We start from the raw sequence: 19,243 nt of genomic DNA on the forward strand, positions 1-19,243 counted from the left end.
GAGGCAGCTCAGGGCTGGTCCGCGTGGCCCTCCTTGGACTCATGGAGGTGGAGGGGCGGGGGCACTGGGTGCCTGGGGGTGGCCTCCCCTCTTTGCCTCCACCCTCAGGGACTGTGAAGAGCAAGCCACTGCTGGCCGACCCCCGCTCTGGGCCTGGGAAAGCAAGCACCAGTCCTTCCTGAGCACCACTGTGTGATGGGCCTGCGCCGGGCCTGAGGGGCACAGACAGCACTGCTCCCACGTGTTGTGGGTGGGCGCATGAGCCTCAGGTCTCTTTCCCCAGGGTTCCCTCCACCCCTAGCCCAGGGAGCCAGACAGCCCTTCCTCCGGGAAGCCCTCTCTGACTTCCCCTGCCTCAGTGCTCCTGTAGCCCTCCACTGGGGCGTGGGTGACTGAATTTCCACTGTTGTTTGCTTGTCTGTTCCCTGCACTCGGCTGACCCCTCTTAGTGCCCTGGCCCAGGTCCCTGTGGATATGTTCCCTGTGCCCCGCACATAATAGGAGCTCAGTAGCTATGCATCAACTAATGGGTGAGAGAGTGAGTGAGTGAGGGAATGAGTGAATGAGTGAATGAGTGAGTGAGTGAGTTCCCTGGCTGCCAGGGTATAGGGCCCCCAGCGAGGAGGGGAAGGCCTGCAAGGGTTAACCGGGAGCCCGCCTGTGGTCTGAGGTAAGCAGGGAGCGTATTTGTTCAGGTAAATAAGGAAGGATTACTTATAATGGGAAATCAGGCCCAGGCCAACTCTTCCTCTCAGTCTCCCTGACTTCCTCCCAGCACATTCCTGCACTCCGCCTGCGTCCACACAGCCCCACAGACCCGGTGCCCTGAGCCCACTGTGGCCCCCCCCCGAAGCCCCTGCGACTGGGTCTTGCCACAGTGCCAGCAGGTGGCCCTGGGCTGGGGGCCGGGGGCTCCCTCAGGCCACGCAGCCCTGAGACCTAAGAGGGCTACCCCTCGAGGGTGGCCAGGCCCCCGGCGGCCGCCCCGAGTGCCACCTCTGCCCCCCGCCCTTCTGGCCCCTGGTCCCACCGGCTCCCCACATGCCTGGCTGAAACCCAGCAGTGGCCCCAACCGCCCACGCCTCCTCCTGGCCCCCAGGGTTGGCGCTGCAGCAGACAACTCCTTGGGCACCAGGCAGCTCACAGGTGAGTCTGGCGGGGGGCACAGGGTGCCCTGCCGTGGGGCCTTTCCCCTGCCAGCTGGGGGGCCGTGGGTGACCGAGGGCAGGATTCCAAGGCAGGCTTCGCAAGCTCACAGCTGATCCTCCAGCGCCTGTGATCTGAGTCCTGCACCCTCAGAAGCCGCTGATCCCTCCGTGCGCTTCCTGGGCTGACCCCAGACTCTGGATGAGCCTCCTGGCCCAGGGAGGCCTGCAGCGCCCCGTGCCGTCACGGCCCCCAACCACACTGAGCCCAGCCGCGGGGGCTTATGGGGGGCTGCGGTAAGGCAGGGAAGGCTGGAGGGAAGGCAGCGCAGCAGATGCAGAGCCTCAGCCCCTGGGACCAGCCGGTTCAGCTTGGCCAGCAAAACACAAGCAGCCTCTCTGCTGCTGCCAGCCGCGGCTGCTCTGCCAGGGGAAGGGGCTCCACGGGGCGGGGCCACGGTGGGCAGGGGCTTGCTGGAGCCTGGAGGCTCAGGGCTGGGGTCCAGGTTGGAGCAGAGGGGACAGGCCCAGAGCCCGGGGGCTGGGCGGGGCAGTGGTGGGCACAGGAACCAGGTGGTCTGGGGAGCTGCAGAGCAAACCGCCTGGGTGCTTGGGTACCCGAGGAAGCAGAGGGCCTATGGGCCCCGGTCTGGGCACATTGGAAAGAAACGGGGGTCCTGGAAGATGACAGGGTGGAAAGCTGAAGGGCCTGGAGAGCTGGGGGCTCCCCTGAGGCTGGACGAGGTGGGGGGGGGGGGCGTGTGGTTGGGGAATGGACAGGCCCACTGAGGTAGCCCCGGTTCCCGCACTCACCCTGCCAGCTGGGCCCACCCAGCAGCCCACACCCAGGCCACCAGGCTCCAGCGCCCTGTCCACTGTGTGACGGTCACGGCCTTTCTCCCTGAGCTGGGCCAGGGCTGGGACTTGGCCTCGTCTTCTGCCCCCACCTCCCGAGTAAACAGCTTCACAGCACCCCCAATAAAGCAGCATCTCCCCAGCACCAGCTGCTCAGCTGAGTGACAAAGCAAACAGGGATCGGGGCGGCCCCAGGCTCGAGGTGGCGGGAGGGAGGGGCAGGGGACGCCCCCCTAGCCAGGCCAGTCCTGCCTGCCCTCTGCCCACCTCGGGGAGGGCCAGAACCAGGGACTCCCATCTTGGAGCCTCATGATCCCAAACTCACGGAAATTTGGGGAGAGGGAGCGTCCTCAGTGTTCCCAGGGAGGTCGGGTATGGAGGAGGTGGTCTCTTTCTGGGTAGGAGACCACCCTCCCCTTTGAGAGCCTGACAATGAATGGACAAGCGTTTCCTCTGCCCCAGGCACTGTGGGGGGACCCAGAGCTGAAAACTCCGTCCCTCCTGGACTTGTTTACTGTGTGTTACCAATTACAAAACACTTCGGCAGATGCGATGCCATCTGATTTTCACAAGAACCCTCTGAATTAGGGAAAGCTTCTCCGTCAGCCAAGCCTGGGGAAATAGCTCGCAGTAGATGCTCATTGATGCTCAGAAACTGTGCTGCTGGCGGGAATTAGAAGAACCAGGAGAATCCACTTTTCACCACTGAGGTCATTGCAGATAAAAAGTTAATAGCCCGGAAACAATAGAGCACAGTTTTGTGTGAAATGACTTGAGTGTAACCTGGGAAAGTCAGTTCAGGTTGACCTGGGGACAAAGACGTTCTAGGTGGAGGCCAAGAAAGGATGGGTTAAGGCCCACTGTGTGGCCTTGGGTAAGTCACTTTTCCTCCCCGCACTTGCAATGAGAAGGTTAGACAAGGTGGCCTTCTCTGCTAAAAGAGCCTTCACTAGGCTGGCCCAGTGGCGTAGTGGTTAAGTTTGTGTGCTCCACTTCGGCAGCTCAGGCTTCTTGGGTTCAGATCCCTGGCATGGACCTAGCACCACTCATCAAGCCATGCTGTGGTGGCATCCCACATAAAGTAGAGGAAGATTGGCAACAGACGTTAACTCAGATCCAATCAGATCACCAAAAAAAAAAAAAAAAGGCTTCGTGGAAGAGAACCTGGAGCCAGGTTTTGAAGGCTGTGTAGGAGTTGGTGAAGGCAGGCTGACCAGCTGGATTTGCCGGCTTTGCAAGATTTGTGTGCTTTCCCAGTCTGCTCTCCTAGGCTGAGGTCAGGGGAGGTGGGAGGCTCTGGCTCTGGCTCCTTCTAGAGGCGGGAGGTGGGGGTGAGGCCAGCAGCTGCCCTAGACTGGGCTTGGAGCAGGATGACCTCAGGGCAAGGCGCAGGGCTCCCTCACCATCATCCTCAACAATCCCCCAGGCTCCACCCCTCGGCCCCTCCATGCCCCCTTGGCACCTGCTTCTTCCTTTGTGCCCCTCATCCCTCACCCCATTGCCTTTCCCTCCCCTCTTCCCCACTGACATCCTCTCTCCTGCTCCCAAGGGCCACGTTCATGCATGCTCAGCCCATCGTAACTCACAAGGAATTTCCATCCAGCCTCTCCCTCAATCTGCACAACCCCTTTAAGACGTGCTCTGGACAGCCTGTTGAACAGACCGGACAACTGAGTCTCTTGCCCCCGTCCCAGAGCAGGAAGTCTGCACTCAGACTCCGCCTGAGACCCTCCCCGCCCCCGTCCCCACCCCCACCTCACTCCAGGGCCCGCCCTGTGCCCCCAGCCAAGTGAGTGGCCTGTCAGGTGGAACAACTCTTCCCAAAGCAAACTTTGCACGAGGCCAGTCGCCCTAGGCTCTTCCTGACATTTAATGCCCGCTCCTTCCCCTGCCTCATTTGCATGTTCCCAGCCCAGAAGGTGCCCCCTGCCAGATTCTCCTCTCCCACCTCTTGGCAGCTGGGTGGGGCCTCCAGACTAGGGGAGGGTGGACCTCTTCCTACCTCCAGACCACTGCTCCCAGCCGGGGACACGACTGTAACTCTGCTGGGGCCAGATGGACAGAGCCCACCCGGGACCGGAGAAAGGGGCCATGAGGTCTCTGTGGCACCGCCAGAACTGAGGTGCCCTTCCCGCTCCCTCCAGCTCTGGGATCCAGGAGAGAGGCCTCGGGGTAACTGCCCAGGCTACAGTCCCAGCACCTACGACTGGTGACAGGGGCGGGGCCCAGGTCCCTCTGCTCTTAGGGCAGCAAGCTGGCCTGAGGGCCACTGGGATCCAGCTCTTCGTGTCTCCAGTTTCCACAACCTCCCCCCACCCCCCGCACCCCAGAGTTCCAGGACAGAAGGGCTCAAGACGGTTCGTGGTTCGTTCTGGACTTTCTCATTTTCTGTAATGTCGGGATGCCTTCACTTGGTCCTAAAACCCTCTCTCCAAGCGCAAGGTGGGCTCCCTGGCCCAAGGCTTGGGGCTTAAGGCACATTTTCTCTGTCATCCCTGCCAAGATTTTACAGATTCAACAGCAGGAGTTTATGCCTTTCCATCCAGCCGTTCTGGGCTGGAGGAGGCTGCAGAGACACGGAGAACAGAGACGAGAGTACCTGACGTGGACACACACAGCTCTTGGGGGAGTGTCAGGTCTGCTCGCATCACCGTCCTGCCTTGTCGCGCCAAACCCCAGAGACACGATTATCCTCATGAGTCCTCGTTTCCCCAACAAGGATACTAAGGCCCAGAGGATGGACCAGGGTGCCCAGGCGGAGCCAGGTGAAATCCGCGGGTTCGCACACCTTCAGGGACCAGGCAGCCTTGCTGGGACTGGAGTGTGGGAAAGGAGACGCCCATGAAACCTCGAAGCCCCGTTGCCATTTCAAGAGCTGGGAGGGTGGTGTAGACGAGGTGCTGGAGGCGTGCAGGGAAGAGGGAAGGTGCCGTGGCCCAGCCCCTGCAAAGAGGGCTTGTGGGGCCGGGGGAGACTGCGCTCGTGATGGGAGGGGGCACACACAGACGGCGGGGGTGTGGCGGCCCAGGCAGGGCAGTGGTGCTGGCCTGGGGTGCTGAGATGTGAACTGTATTTACACACAGTACGTGCTCAACAAGGGCTGAAGGAAGAAGTGGGCCACAGTTTCTGGAAAGCCCTGAAAGTCAGGCAGGATTTGTACTTGCTGTGGCTGGAAATCGGGGTTCTGGCCTGACAGCCTCAGCATCGCTCACGCCAAGCCCCCAGCTTGTCCGACTAGAGGAAGCGGGGAGGAGATGCTGCTGGGGCGGGAACCAGGCCTGACAGGCCACTTGGGAGGTGAGGGGCGGCCTGGCGGGTGGCCCTGCTTGGTCAGAAGGGTGGACCAAGTCTTTCAGAGGCTCTGGCACCGACTCCAGAGGAGCGGGGCAGAGGGAGATGTAGCCACGCCCCTTATTCTGCCTAAAATGCCACCCCTGAATCATGTCTCTGCCTGCAAGGGCAGCCCCCTGTGCCCACCTCTGTTTCTCCTCCGTCGTCCGCCCAAGTCAGGCTGAGGGGCAAGATGGGGGTCATGGGGGTCATAGAATCCAGACAGTGTCTGGGCCAGAAAAGCCCTGGGAGGTAACTCACCCCCTCAGAGAACAGATGAGGAGGCTGAGGCCGGGAGGGGACTAGGGGCTGCCCAGGGCCTCACATATGGTGGGAACGGGGCAGGACACGAACTCACATCTCCAGATGCTGAGGCCTCAAGTTCTTTCCAGGCCGCACACCCCTTTTCGAGCAAACTCAAAGATAGGGGTGAGCTTAGGGCTGAGGCTCATGCCACCTGAGCCCACCCATGCGACCTCTCTGGGGCTCGGATTTTCAGGGGCTGGGTCAGCGGACGGCCAGAGCAGAGGTGAAAGCGATGATCAGCAGGGGTGACCCTAGTACCATCTGAGAGGAGGGTGGAGCTCAGTATTGAGTTCCAGTCCCTGCTCGGTCACCAGCACTGCATCTGTCAGGTGAGAGTAATACTGGCCGCCTGGGGGCTGGGCGAGCCCAACGGAGCTGTTTATTTAGTTGGCCTTTGCCTTGTCCAAGAAAGGGTTGGAAGCAATGTCAGTGAGGCCTTGTGGGCGCCAGCGGTACCCAGGCAGCGGGAGAGAATGGGAGACACACCTGGAACAAAGGTGCCTTCGGGCTCTGGCTGCCCGTGGGAACTGTGGGCGAAGCAGACTAAACCAGACTTCCTGGATGCTCCCCCCGACCCTTTCGTCTCCTGTGCCCTGTGCTCCTGCTCCCTGGCCCTGCCCCCAACTCCCTCCCCACCCTCTGATCCCTCGGTAGCCTCACTAGCCTCACCCCGTGCCCCGAGTCTCCCGCACACTGGCTCCTGGGCCCACTGGCCGGCTCCTCAGTGAGCCTCCCAGAGAGCTGGGCTCCTCAGTGAGCTAGGGCAGTGGCCTGGGCGGGTCTGGGATCTGAGGAGGTGGGGAAACCCTGGGATCTAGAAGAAACCTACCTCCCCTACTCTTAAGCTGAGCCCAAGACAGGCAAGACCTCCATCCGCCACCCTCCAGGGCCCACCTCCCTTCTCTCTGCCCTTCGGGACCCCGGGTGCTTGGGGACAGCCACAATGGGGTGCTTGAGAGACGGCCGGAGCTGCCCGGAGGCGGCCAGCCTGGGACCTCTTCCTGGGTAAGAGGGTGGTCTGTCCAGTGAAAGGCAGTCAGTAAGGAGGAGCTGGGAGCTTTTCCTGGGTCCAGCCAGTTTGAAGAGCAGTTTCTGAGGTCAAGGGAGCTGGGGTTCCATTGTGGGGGCCGGAGCTGTCCAAGGAGAAGTGAGGGGGCGAGAGGGGGAGAGGAGGCTGAGAAGGGAATGTCTGGAGGAGGGGAGGCTGGCCAGAGGCAGGGAGGGTTCAGAAAGCCAGACACAGCAGATCACGGGCTCCAGCCAGGCCTCCCTGCGGCCTGGGCCGGCCCGGCTTCTCTCCAAGGTGCTGACCAGCGGTCTGGGGGCCAGGTCCATGTGGCCCCTGCCCACTCTGTGTGGCTCCTGGCCAGGTCCTAGTTAGGGCACCGCCACATCCCCCTGACTCTGACCCATTAAAGGAGGTGCCTGGGGGGAGGGAGGGGCTGACAGCAGGACAGTGGGCCCCCCTGGGGAAGCTGGAGGAGGTCTGCTCCATCTGGCGGAGCGAGGCCAGCTCAGGGCTGAGGGATGGGCTGTCACCCCCCGCCCCACCCACTCTCCCTCGGTGCTCTGCTCACTGGGTCTGCGGCCGGGGTGCTGGGCTCTGGGCAGGCTGAGGCTGGGTCTCATGGTGGAGGTGGGGCTCAGGCATATTTATCCCACTCACAATCCCCCTGGGGTCAGACCTGAGGGCCTGGACTGAGCAGGATGTGGGAGGCAGGCTCCAATCCCATGACAGGCCAGGGCCTTAGCAAAGACCTCCCTGGGAACTCTGCTTCCCTGAGGCTGTGGTTTCAGGTGGCATCAGGGCATCTTTTGCTGGTGCCAGTAGGAGTGGGAGTGAGAACCCATTGGAAGACAGGGGAGTTTCAGGGGAGCATTCCTGGCCCGAGGGGTGAGAACAGGCCAGGCAGCGGCAGGAAACAGCTGCTGTAAATGTGCCCTCTCTCCTCATCTGCCCTCCTGGGGGAATGGAGGTGCTGAGAGGAGGGGCCCCAGGTGGCTAATCCCTCTGGCCGCTGCCACACCCTCTGGTCCTGTGTCTGGGCCTTGGCCTCCACCAGCTGTTACCAAACTTTCTTTGTCTAGACTCGGAGCCAGAGCCTCTGGGGCAGAAGGGAGCCAGGACACGCTGAGCCTTAATCCAGACACGTGGCTTAATCCAGAGCAGATCAGCTCGAGGTTTGGGAGCTGGAGGCATTGCTCAGGAGACCGGCAGCCCCTGGGCCCCAGCCGGCAGAGACTGTAGGGAGAGCTGGGCCTGCCTCCAAGGGACGTGGATGTGGGAAACACCAGGCTTGTCCCAGGACCCTAGGCCTATGGAACAGTGACCTGAGGGTCAGCAGGCCTCTACTCTGGTCCTGGCTCTGCTGTGTGACTCTGGGCACATCCCTGCCACTCTCTGAGCCTCGTTTTTCCCAACACATGTGTGTCCTTGTGAATGGACAAGCATCCATGAATGTAATCAAGGCTGAATCGCATAGCACAGATGGGGAGAGCTGGAAAGTCAGAGGAGGGAGCTATTGGGGAGGGCTTCCTTGGGGAGGAGGGCTTTGGGCTGAACTGTGATGAGAAGGAAGGGGAATCTTAGGCAGAGGGACAAGAACACAAGAGAAAATAGCCGTCTCATGCCCATAGCACAGGGACCAGGGGAGAAACGCTATTCTCACTAGAGCCTGGATATGGTCACCATGTTGATCGATCTCTGGTTCTGGTGCAGACCCTGCCTCTAACCAGTGAATGACTCCCTTCCCCACTCTGGGCTTCGTTGTTCCTATCTAAAAAACGATCACATAATATATAGCCCTTTCCAGCTCTGATTATCTGGGCTGGGTAGGAGGCAGGCTCAGAGGTGGGCATCAGCCAAGGGGATTGGGCTGGGCAGGCAATGGGGAGCCATGGGAGGTTCTTGAGCACAGGGGTGCCTGATGAAAGTGTGTCGGAGGGAAATGAGCATGACAGTAGGGTGGAGTGAGCAGCCAGGAGGTGGGAATGGACTTTTGGAGGATCAAATTGGTCAATCAGAAGGCAGGAAGGACCCTGGAAAGAGGGGACTGGCCAGAGCAGAATTCTCAGAGGGAACATGGTATGATGAACAGAGCCCACACATGGTTAACTGGGGACCTCGGGCAAGCTGTATAAGCTCTCTGAGCCTCACTGTCTGTATCTGTGAAACAGGCTCTCGAGTCCACATCACCCAGGCTGTGGGTAGGAAAGGGGGTAGCGTGCATGAGCGCTCTGGACATAGGAGGCGCTCACTGTGCAGGTCTCTCTTCCCTCCCTGGTCCAGCCCCAGGGTCTGGAGGAGATGCTGGAGCTGCAGGCTGGGCCCACCAGCCCCTGACCAGTAAACCAAGGTCCCTCTAGACCGGGGCTGCTGGAGGCGGAGCATTCCTCACCCACTCCCCACGCGGACAGTCGGATCTTTCCTCCCGCCGTGCGGTTAATCATTAACTTAGTTTTCACCCGGGAGCGGGGGGGCGAGCCTGGGCTGAGAGCAGGTTCCTTGGCATTTAGGCGCAAGGTGACTTGGGGCGCTGGAATGTGGGGTGTGGAGGAGGCGGGAATTCTCTGCTGGTGAAGGGGCCCTGGGCCCGGAGTTGGAAGACCTGGATCCAGGTCACTTCGTTCTCTGCACCTAAACCTCCCCATCCACAGAATGGGAGTGAGAATAAGGCCCGGGGAGGGGACAGGTGTGAGGGCCACGAAGGTCACTTGACAAACATGTCAGGGATGTGTCATCACATCCCAGCCTGACGGACATTGCCACCTGCCCTGCCCATTCCTCCTCGCTGACCCCTCGGGCCATTGTGCCCCGAAACATAGCAGCTACCTCCCATCCTACCTGTAGCTGAGGCTGAGCAAACAGCAGGGCCACGAGGGAGGCAAGTCCTCCTGCTGGGAACGTTTCCGTCTCCCTGGCACACAGCCCAGGGTGTTGGCACAGACTATCCTAACGTGGCAGGCACGGGAGTTCTGGGGACGTGGATGGGGCGGGAGGCAGGCAGTGGGGGATGGCAGGGGGGGAGGGTTGAGAGGGGGTCTCCAGGGTTGGGGCCACCTCCAGGGTGGGGCACGGGCACAGGCAGGGTGGGGACCCAGGGGCAGAGCGGGCTGTTGGTGCTGCCTGGGTAAATAATGTGGGCCCACAGCACACACGTGTGTTTGCACAGAAGGACCTGAAATGATTCCAGGCCTGCCCTCTGTCCCCCGCAACACTGGCTCCCCCTCCATCCCTGTCCACCCCACCCCACCCTGACCGTTCCTTCCTTGTCACTTAAAGGAGCCCTTAAAAGGAGAATTGAGATCAGAGGGAACCCCCTTCTCTCTTTCTGGTATTCTCTCCGCCACAGACAACTGCAGGGCTGCCATGTAAAGTTGGGAAGGTTGGGCACTGCACAAGAGAGGGGGCAAAAGGGAGCTGAAATTCCACCTGGGTTCCATTTACCAAGCCATCCTATCCAGAAGGAAAGGATGTCGTTTGCTGAGTTGTACGAAGGTGCAGAATGGGCTGCTGCAGCCCTAGGGAGCCTGGAGGTGTCTTCCCAACAGTCCTTTCTCTGTCCCACCGGCAGGGACAGACGCTGCCGCACACTGAGGCTGAACTGGCCAGTCCCACGGGTGGCTGGAGATGTGCCAGGGAGCCCTGCCCTGTCCCAGTGTGGCATAGCCAGTCCCACCATTAGAGGGTCCTTTGATGAAAGTCTCTCCCGCTTCCTGCCAGATGCCCTTAGAGCAGTGGCCCCCAAACTCGAGCCAGCGTCTGAACCGCCCACAGCGCCACCACCACCCCCATCCACGCACCGCTGGTGCTTCTGGCCCGGCACCATGGCTGAGAACCGCTGCTTTCAGTACAAACACCCCCGGGGAGGGCCCCACGTGAGCGGGCGCATGGGCTCCCTCCCTCCTTTCTCAGTGCTCTCCTCTGTTATTGGCAGCATGTATTTGTTGTTAATCCTCCACCTCCGTTCTGATTGATTTTTGAGTATCAGACCCACGAATCACAGAAATATCCCAGAAACCCTGGTATTTTGATGTCTGTACGTCTTTCAAGTCGCTGCCTCTCCCAAACCACCTACTCCAGTCTGGGGTTCAGAGCAAAGGGCCGGGCAAAGCAGAGCCTGGGTGACCGATGGAGCTGGAGGCCATCAGGGCCTGGTGTTGAGGCAAATGGCAGGGAGGAGACGGTGTCTGGGCTGCTGAGGCCTCAGTCGTTCCTAGATCCTGGGCCTTCTCGCCACCCTCCTGCCCCCAGCAAAGCCGGGGCTGTAGGTGGGCTCCTGGGCTCTGCTTTGGGCAGCTGCTCGTTCCTCTAGGGCATGAGGGGAGAGGACGGGGGCTCTGAGAGCTGGGAGGGGCCTGGGGCTGCTCCTTTCAGGGGAGACCAGGGCGGGCGGGTACCAGGAACCCGGCCCTGAGCAGGGCAGGCCAAGCACACCTGCAAGTTGTTGCTCAGTGACTCCCTCAGCAGCGTTACTCTGGGAATATTCACACCCCCAGTGGCCAATGGAGGGGGCCGGGGCCCGCCTCCCCAGCTTGTGAAGGGGTTCTACCATGCCACGCCCCTCCCTTGCTCCTTTCTTCCTTCCCCTGGCTGGGGAAGATGGTGCTGCCCTTTTCTCTTCCCGACCCCCTTCAAGGGCAGAATAAAAGAAAATGAGCTTTGCTACAGCAGGAAAGATTTAGATTAGCTCTCAGAAGGAACTTCCTCCACCTTAAAGGCTCCTTGTCCAGGCCTCAGTTTGCTCGTCTGCCAAATGGGGCTGATCGTGCCTTCCACTGTGAGGACTGTGTGAGGTCAAGAACCCCAGAAGGTTGTTTGAAGCACACTACGTGTGTCAAGATTGACAGCTCCCGGCCAACCTGGCTTCCCCCGGGGGCGAGGGAGCTGCCCATTTACAGTCCCACCCCACTCCCATCTCTTTCCCTGCCAGAAGGCCTGTCTGCCCAGCCCCGGCCTCGCTGCCCAATGACCCGGAAGGCCCAACTCTCTCCCAGGCCCAGCCACTGCCCACTGGGCCCCTCATCCCCGTAACCAGCTTAGCGGCCCCCACGGGGACGGGGACGCAGCCAGAACCCGACTCTCCTTCCTCTTTCATTTCTATAGCCGCGGCCGCCGGCCCGAGCAGCAGCAGCATGGGCAGCGCCAGCCCGGGCCTGAGCAGCGTGGCCCCCAGCCGCCTCCTGCTGGCCCCCGATGCTGTGCTGCGGACAGGCCTGGAGAAGGTGGCTGTGGGGGCAGCAGGGCCCGAGAGCCGAGACTGGAGCCCCAGCCCCCCCGCCACGCCCGAGCAGGGCCTGTCCGCCTTCTACCTCTCCTACTTCGACATGCTGTACCCCGACGATGGCAGCTGGGCCGCCAAGGGCCCCGGGGCCAGCGCTCGGGACGAGCCGCCTGAGGAGCCCGAGCAGTGCCCGGTCATCGACAGCCAGGCCCCTGGGGGCGGCCTGGACTTGGCGCCGGGCGGGCTGACCCTGGAGGAGCACTCGCTGGAGCAGGTGCAGTCCATGGTGGTGGGCGAGGTGCTCAAGGACATTGAGACGGCCTGCAAGCTGCTCAACATCACCGCAGGTGAGCCCCTCCGTCAGGGCGGGCACACGCAGGGCCCGGGATGCTGCCTGCCGCACCCTGGCTGCCCCTGGCCCAGCCTCAGGAGCCCCAGAGAGGCTGGTGCTTCCACACTTACGGTCAGCCCACAGCACACAGCAGCCGTGAGCCTGGGCTGGCACAGCTCCAGCCCTCTGGGCCCCAACGGCCGCAGCCCAGGGTCCCCACTTGGTAGGTGCTGGATGAAGTGAATCCGAGCTCTCTGCCATCTGGCCCACCACCTCCTCTGAGACTTATCTCTGCTCTCCCCTCATTCGCTCTGCTCCAGCAACACCTGCCTCTTTGCTGTTCCACAACACTCACACCTCAGGACCTTTGCACCTGCTGGTCCTTCAACCTAGAACACTCTTCCCCAAATGCCCAGCTGGCTCCCCCTTCACCTCCTTCAGGTCTTGACTCAAATGGCACCATCTCAATGACGCCTTCCCAAACCCCTGCCTCTTATTCCTCCGCTCTGCCTTCCTTCTCTCGTAGCACAGACCATCTGATACGCTGCGTATTTTATTTATCTTGTTTACTCTCTGTCTCCCTCACTGGAATGTACATGCCCTAAGGGCAGGGGTTTCCATTTGTTTTGTTCACCCTACATCCTCACTTCCTAGGCTGGCGCCTGGCACATAATAGATGCTCAATAAACAGGACCTTTTTGCTATGCCAGGCCCTGTTCTGGCACCGGAGGATTGAGTGGTGAACACAGCACAGAAGCCCCTTCGTTCATGATGCTGACACTACAGTGAGGGAAACAGATCATAAATAGATAAATGTGTCACTGGTCCAGTGGTGATGAGGGAGGGGACATCAGGAGACTGGGCACGTGTCTCCAGGGCCTGGAAGGTGTGGTTACGGAGATGGTGCTGTGGGTCGAGGGGTGGCTGGGTCTATAGTCCCTGTTCCCCCATCATCTCTTCAGCTTTGGGTAGGCCTGACCCACCTCCTGGGTCCTGGCATTTGAACATCCCCCTCTCTGTCCTGCCTTCACACAGGAGGGGTCTCAGGCATCCCTCAGGCCCAACCCCTCCCCCCCGGAGTCATCTGGGCCCAGCCCCTACTCCCCAACAGTCCCAGCTGGTGTCCTCTTGAGCTGGCTCCTACCCATGCCCCAATGCCCCTGCCAGGCCCCCCCAGGGAGGCTCTCCCACGGCGCCTCGGCTCCCACACTGGCTCGGGGCGGGGCCTGCCCTCCGAACAATGGGAACAGAAACAAATTGCTTTGACCCTGGAGAGGAAAATGGCTTTAAGTCACCCAGTCTGCAGGTCACCCAGCTGGGGCAGCAGCTTAGACCACGAAGTTCTCTTGGAGGTCCCATTGTGACTGTGCCTGCAGCCCAGCCCCCACCCATGTGCCCTGCCAGGCTCACCCCAGAGCAGCTCCCTAGGGAGACATCTCAGACCTAGCCAGTGCCTCCCCTCCCGGCCTCTGAGGCCTGTGGCTGCCCCGTGACCACCCCGTGCTCTGCCCTCATTCATTCACCGCGTGTGCACAAAGCAGCAACTATGCACCCAGCCCTTTGTTCGGTGTTGGACAAGAGGATGAAGCCTCTGTGCCTCAGTTTCCTCATCTGTAAAATACAGTGGGGGTTGGGGGTGGGGGTTGTAGGGCTCATTCCTGGTTGGGGTTTTCTCTGGTTCCTTGAGGGGTTTGGAGAAGGCAAGAGGTAGCTCGGAAAGAAGCTCAGGTGTTTCGGGTTTAATGTCACTGTCCCCTCAGGGGTGGGGCTCCCCAAAAGGTCCCTTGGAGAAGCTGCAACGGTCTGGCAGGACCCGAGGTCTGGGTGAGGTAGGGAGTGCAGAGGCCCCAGGCCACCCTGCCCCACGCCAAGTTTGTTGTTAGGGCCCCGGCTCCTCCTTCTCACCACCCCCTCTTCCTGGGTACGCCCCTCCTCAGGGACCCTCAAGGCTCTGTCTGGCCTGGCATGGCCTCCCCCCAGGAGTGCATGGTCCCTGGCCACTAGTTCCCACGGGTGCCCCATCACAGAAGAGCAAGCCATGTTCAGGGCGGTGACCTCAAGCAGCCCCTGGGGCTGAGGGAGTGTCTCTTGCTCCAGACCCCGTGGACTGGAGCCCTGGCAACGTGCAGAAGTGGCTGCTGTGGACAGAGCACCAGTACCGGCTGCCCCCAGTAGGCAAGGCCTTCCAGGAGCTGGGAGGCAAGGAGCTGTGCGCCATGTCGGAGGAGCAGTTTCGCCAGCGCTCGCCCCTGGGCGGGGAGGTGCTGCACGCCCACCTGGACATCTGGAAATCAGGTGGGACCCGGTGCGGGTGGGAACGGCCCCTCCCGGGCCCTGAGCTGGGAACCCCGAGTGGGCCGGTTAGGCCAGGATGCTGGCCGGGAGGTTACTCTCCTTTGGGGACACAGCCCCTTGGTCCTAGTCAGGGCTCCCTTCTGGATCCCAGCCCCAAGGGCAACTGCCTCCCTGTGTCCTGGCTGAACTCACCAGCCCCGACCTGCTCCCAGCCCTGGTCAAGCCCCCAGCACTTAGGACAGAGCACGGGGGAAGTTACAAGGTAGAAGTTAAACCGTGAGGACGCGGGACGTCAGAGCTGATGGGGACTGTGGGTATCACAAAGCCCTTCTTCTTTGTCTTTTTATTTTGTTTGTATGTTTTTTATTAAAGAAGTAACGTGGTAATAAATGTGTAGGATTTAAAAAGACACAGTGAAAACCAGTCTACCCTGGGAAGTGATTCTCCGTCACGCTCCTGACCCCCAGCCTTCCAGTCCCTCCCCAGGGGCAGCCTCCGTGACCATTTCTTGGCTGCCTTGCCAGGGAAAGTCTCTGCATATGCAAGCAATTAGATATGTATGCGTTTTACCCTTTTTTTTTTTTTCTTTTAACACGAATAGTATCAGAGTATCACACTGTTCTGCACTTAACAGTGTATCTTGGGTCTCGTTCCCCATCAGTATCTACACGGCTGCCCCGTTTTTAATGGCTGCGTGCCAAGCCCTTTGTGTTTAAATGGTCTCCATCTCACTGAGCGCCCACAGTGTGCCCTGCGCAGAGCCACGCGCTCTGGAGGAGACAGTGCTGCCCAGTGAGTCAAGGCCGCTGCCCTTCCAGGCCCGGGGTGAACAAGGGGACAGGACCCACGCGTATGGCCCCATCAGAGACCAGTGGTTGGCAAGGGCAGTGGACAGTGCTGGGCCGAGAGCTGGGTGGTGATGTGGGCAGACGCTGGCTGCCTTTGCCCCCTCTGCCTGGGCTGCGGGTGGAGAGACGGGGAGGGGCTGGGAGGAGAGTGGGAGGCATGGACGGCACAGTGACCTCGGCAGGCAGCGGAGGGCAGGGCTGTTTTTCTCGCGCCGGCCCTGGCCAGGGTGCTGTGAAGACTTCATCACCCTGGATCCTTGCAGGACCTGTGGGGGGGGTCCCAGCCCCATTTCACAAGTGAGAAAAGGGAGGCAGAGCAAGGCTCGACTTCCACTCGTCTGTCTAGACATCAAGGGCTGCGTGCATGGCCTCTAAGGTCCCTCCCAGCTCCCAAATCCTAAATTTTCTTCCAGGCAGCAGCTCTGTAAACAACTTGTCTTCCCAAGTGGCAAGAGGGAGGAAGCCAGAGGGAAATCTCCAGCCAAAGGGGGCCTTCTATGGCCCCACAGTCCCACTGAAACGCCCTCCTCGACCCTTAGGGTCTCTCGTGGGTCCCTAACTTTCTCTCCTTGTCCCCCAGCGGCCTGGATGAAAGAGAGGACCTCCCCGGGGGCCATTCACTACTGCGGTGAGCTGGGGCAGGACAGGCAGGGGGCCGGCTCCCGGGGTCTGGGGTTGATGGGCGGCTGCCACTGAAGCCGGGGGCTCCTCACTCACTGCTCCCTCCCTGGCTGCCCAGCCTCCGCCAGCGAGGAGAGCTGGACTGACAGCGAGGTGGACTCGTCCTGCTCCGGGCAGCCCATCCACCTGTGGCAGTTCCTCAGGGAACTGCTGCTCAAGCCGCACAGCTACGGCCGCTTCATCCGCTGGCTCAACAAGGAGAAGGGTGAGCAGGGCGCCCGGCAGGGGCCACGGGGGCAGCGAGGGCACACTGGGGTTAGCGGGGTCCTGCCTGGTTTCCTACCGGGTGCCGGGCGCCGGGAGGGTGGGGGTTGGGCAGAGGGGTGGAGCTGCCCCCACCTGTGCCCTGAATGCCAGATACGGCCATCCTTGGACCCGCCCGGGGTCTGTGTGCGGTTTGTGGCCACATCTGTCCCCCGGCCAGGCTCTGCCTTGTTCAGGGTCCCCAGCCATGCACAGTGCCTTTGACATAGTAGGAACTCAAAATCGTGCTGAGAATGAGACAGCCTTTGCCCTCAAAACATCATAGCTTCAGTGGGGAGGCCGACAGTGTCCAGTGAGAAATACAGCACGAGCCACATACGCGATATGTAGACACATTAACAAAAATCTTTTAGACGGGTGAATCTAACTTCAGCAATACTTTTATTTAACCTAATATTATAAGTTACTATAATTTCAACATGTAATCAATATAAAAATTGTTAGATTTTTTTTTTTACTAAGTCTTCGAGATCTGGTGTGTATTTTACACTTAGAGCACATCTCCATTCGGACTTGCCCCCTTTCAAGGGCTCAAGAGCCAGATGTGGCTGGTGGCCACCTCATTGAACAGCACAGGACCAGACGTTGTGTGTGTGTTTCAGAAAAGGCTCAGAGCCAAGAAACCTGGGTTCTGGGCCCCATTCTGCCAGGAGTAGCTGGGGTGCCCGGACCTCAGTCTTCTTATCTGTGAAAGGGACTAGATGTATTCATGCAACAAACCTTCTCTGAGCACCTCCTCTGGCTCCACACTTGCTCAGCTGACTTTTCCAGAGAGTTACAGTGTCCTGAGGGTGCGGGCAGGATTCAGCTGCACACCGTCCTCGAGGGACCTACAGTCTTGTAGGAGAACCAGCAGTGAAATGAGCTGGTGAGCAGAGTATGTCGGGGCTATGGGGGCAGCCATGCCCAAGTCCAGGAGGACTTCACGGAGGAGGTGACTCTGGGGCTGAGTGTGGAGGACGAGAAGAGGCTAGAGGGGGTGGAAGAGAAGTTCCTGCACAAGGTGTGGTGACCCCGCATGTGTATTCGAGACCGAGAGGGAGCCGGTCCTCTGGGGAGACAGTCCCATGATAGAGTTCTAGGAAAGGAGATCAGGGAGGTGATCTGGGAAGGCTCCCTGGAGGCGGTGTGCTTCCTGGGCCTTGCCAGGAGGGTTTAGAATGAGAACTGGGGGCATTAACAATGTAACAGCTCGTCCCAAGGGGCACTTCCTTCAGGCTCTGCTCTAAGCACTTTCTGTAACCACTCAACAACGTGGTAGTCACGCTAACCACCTCTTACCGACAGAACAAAGGCGCCTTAGGCAGCTTCGAAAGGTAGAAAATGGCAGAGCCAGGATTCAAACCCAGGTCTGCTGGCTCCAAGTCTTTCCACCACCTCCTGAGTTAATCCTGCCAGAAAGGGCTGCGAGGGCTGAAGTGGCTGAGAGTACAAGGAGATTTTGCAAGCTTGGGAACTGCAAGGGGACGGCAGCGGTGGGGGCGAGGGGGTGCCAAAGGAGCCATGGGCACAGCCCAGAGCCCCGCAGGACAAACGCCAAATAGGAGCAGAGGCTGGCAAGGGCCAGGCCCTCAGGGCCACAAATAACCCATGAACGGACACGTGCATCCAGGAGGTTGTGACTCTGCGGTATTATTTACCACTTACTGGGCCTGTGGCACACTCTGCACACATTTCTTTACCCCTCACCACAGCCTTGGGAAGAGATGTGGTGGCCCCCCAGCCTGACCCCTGCCCCTGGCTGCCCCTGGCTCCCATGGCCCAGTGGGAGACTAACCTGTCCATCTCGGTCTTTCTCCCTTTTGGCCCCACTTGCACGGCTGGCTCTCTCCGGGCCCTCCTGCTCCCCTCAGGCATCTTCAAAATTGAAGACTCGGCCCAGGTTGCTCGGCTCTGGGGCATCCGCAAGAACCGTCCAGCCATGAACTACGATAAGCTGAGCCGCTCCATCCGCCAGTATTACAAGAAGGGCATTATCCGGAAGCCCGACATTTCCCAGCGCCTTGTCTACCAGTTTGTGCACCCCATCTGAGGGCTACGGGCCAGACCCTAGGCCCGAAACCTCCCTCCTGCCTGCTCCTGAGCAGAGGGAGAGGGCCGTCCGCTGGCATTCAGAGTCTGGGGCCAGGGAGGGGACGGCCCGCTGCTCCCAGGGGCCTCTCTGGGGCCTGAGGTGGGGGTGCTTCCTCCTCAGGCCTGACTGCGCATGTGCCCATGGAGGGGGCCAGGGCTGGACAGGGAAGGCCTTCCCTCCCCCCCAGCCTCTGACCCCAGGATTTCCAGAGCAGAGCCGACAGAAATGGCAGTGACTTGGCCAAGGCCACTAAAAGTCCGTCCAGTGCTCTCTGTCACCCATCCTGCACCGTGCCTGGCATGGTGTTAGGAGACGTCTGCACCCCTGAATTGGGGAGCCAGGAGTTCCCTTGGGAATGGATAATAAAGGTACCAGAGAACTGATACAGCCCCAGTGTCTGTGCACTGAGTGAGCGGGACAATCCAGAGGCCATCAATGCTCAAAGTGGTTGTGGTTACAGGGGCCTGGGGTGGTCAAGGGGGGCTTCCTGGAGGAGATGGCATTGAGCTGAGCCTAAAAGGAAAGGGATAGTGGATTGGTAGAAGCTGTGGGAGAGAGGCAGTGAGTCCTCAAGGCCAAGGAGGGCCTGGAATGACCTCATCTCCCCCCACCCTAGTGTGGGCCAGAAGGAGGGAGGGCCCTGGGGCTGAAGACAGTCCACCATAGGACTGGAGAGAAGGCGGCATCCGTCCTCTGCATCTTCTTGCTCTGCTGTAGAGGGTCCCAGAGCCTTTGTCTCTGCTTTGCAACCAAGGGGGCTCTGGGAAGGAGCGGCTGGGGTGCCAGAGAGGACGACTGCTCCGATTCCCCTTGTGGGACACAGGCTCCGCAGCGAAGAGAGGTGGTTTGGCTTGTAGTTCCCTTGCACAGAGCAAGGTCCCAGACCTCAG

The 19,243-nt window shown here is 60.4% G+C and overlaps 1 protein-coding gene across 1 annotated transcript; it reads left to right on the top strand.

Annotated features, from left to right (window-relative positions):
* Nucleotides 1-765: 765 nt before the first annotated feature.
* SPDEF (SAM pointed domain containing ETS transcription factor) lies at nucleotides 766-18,740 on the top strand. The gene is made up of 6 exons (XM_046638713.1): nucleotides 766-1,146; nucleotides 11,743-12,207; nucleotides 14,289-14,486; nucleotides 15,915-15,962; nucleotides 16,074-16,220; nucleotides 18,133-18,740. Exons 2-6 carry the CDS (start codon nucleotides 11,772-11,774, stop codon nucleotides 18,309-18,311), a joined length of 1,008 nt encoding a protein of 335 aa, XP_046494669.1. The 5' UTR covers nucleotides 766-1,146; nucleotides 11,743-11,771; the 3' UTR covers nucleotides 18,312-18,740.
* The last annotated feature ends 503 nt before the right edge of the window (nucleotides 18,741-19,243 follow it).

This window comes from Equus quagga, chromosome 15 (genome assembly GCF_021613505.1).
Source record: "Equus quagga isolate Etosha38 chromosome 15, UCLA_HA_Equagga_1.0, whole genome shotgun sequence".
Classification (NCBI taxonomy): domain Eukaryota; kingdom Metazoa; phylum Chordata; class Mammalia; order Perissodactyla; family Equidae; genus Equus; species Equus quagga.

What these genes read in the sequence shown, in the direction of transcription:
- SPDEF (XM_046638713.1), top strand. Translation starts at nt 11,772, where the DNA reads ATGGGCAGCGCCAGCCCGGGCCTGAGCAGCGTGGCCCCCAGCCGCCTC. An exon ending in CCTGGACATCTGGAAATCAG is followed by an intron (nt 14,487 to 15,914) that starts GTGGGACCCGGT and finishes CTTGTCCCCCAG; the next exon opens with CGGCCTGGATGAAAGAGAGG. An exon ending in GGGGGCCATTCACTACTGCG is followed by an intron (nt 15,963 to 16,073) that starts GTGAGCTGGGGC and finishes CTGGCTGCCCAG; the next exon opens with CCTCCGCCAGCGAGGAGAGC.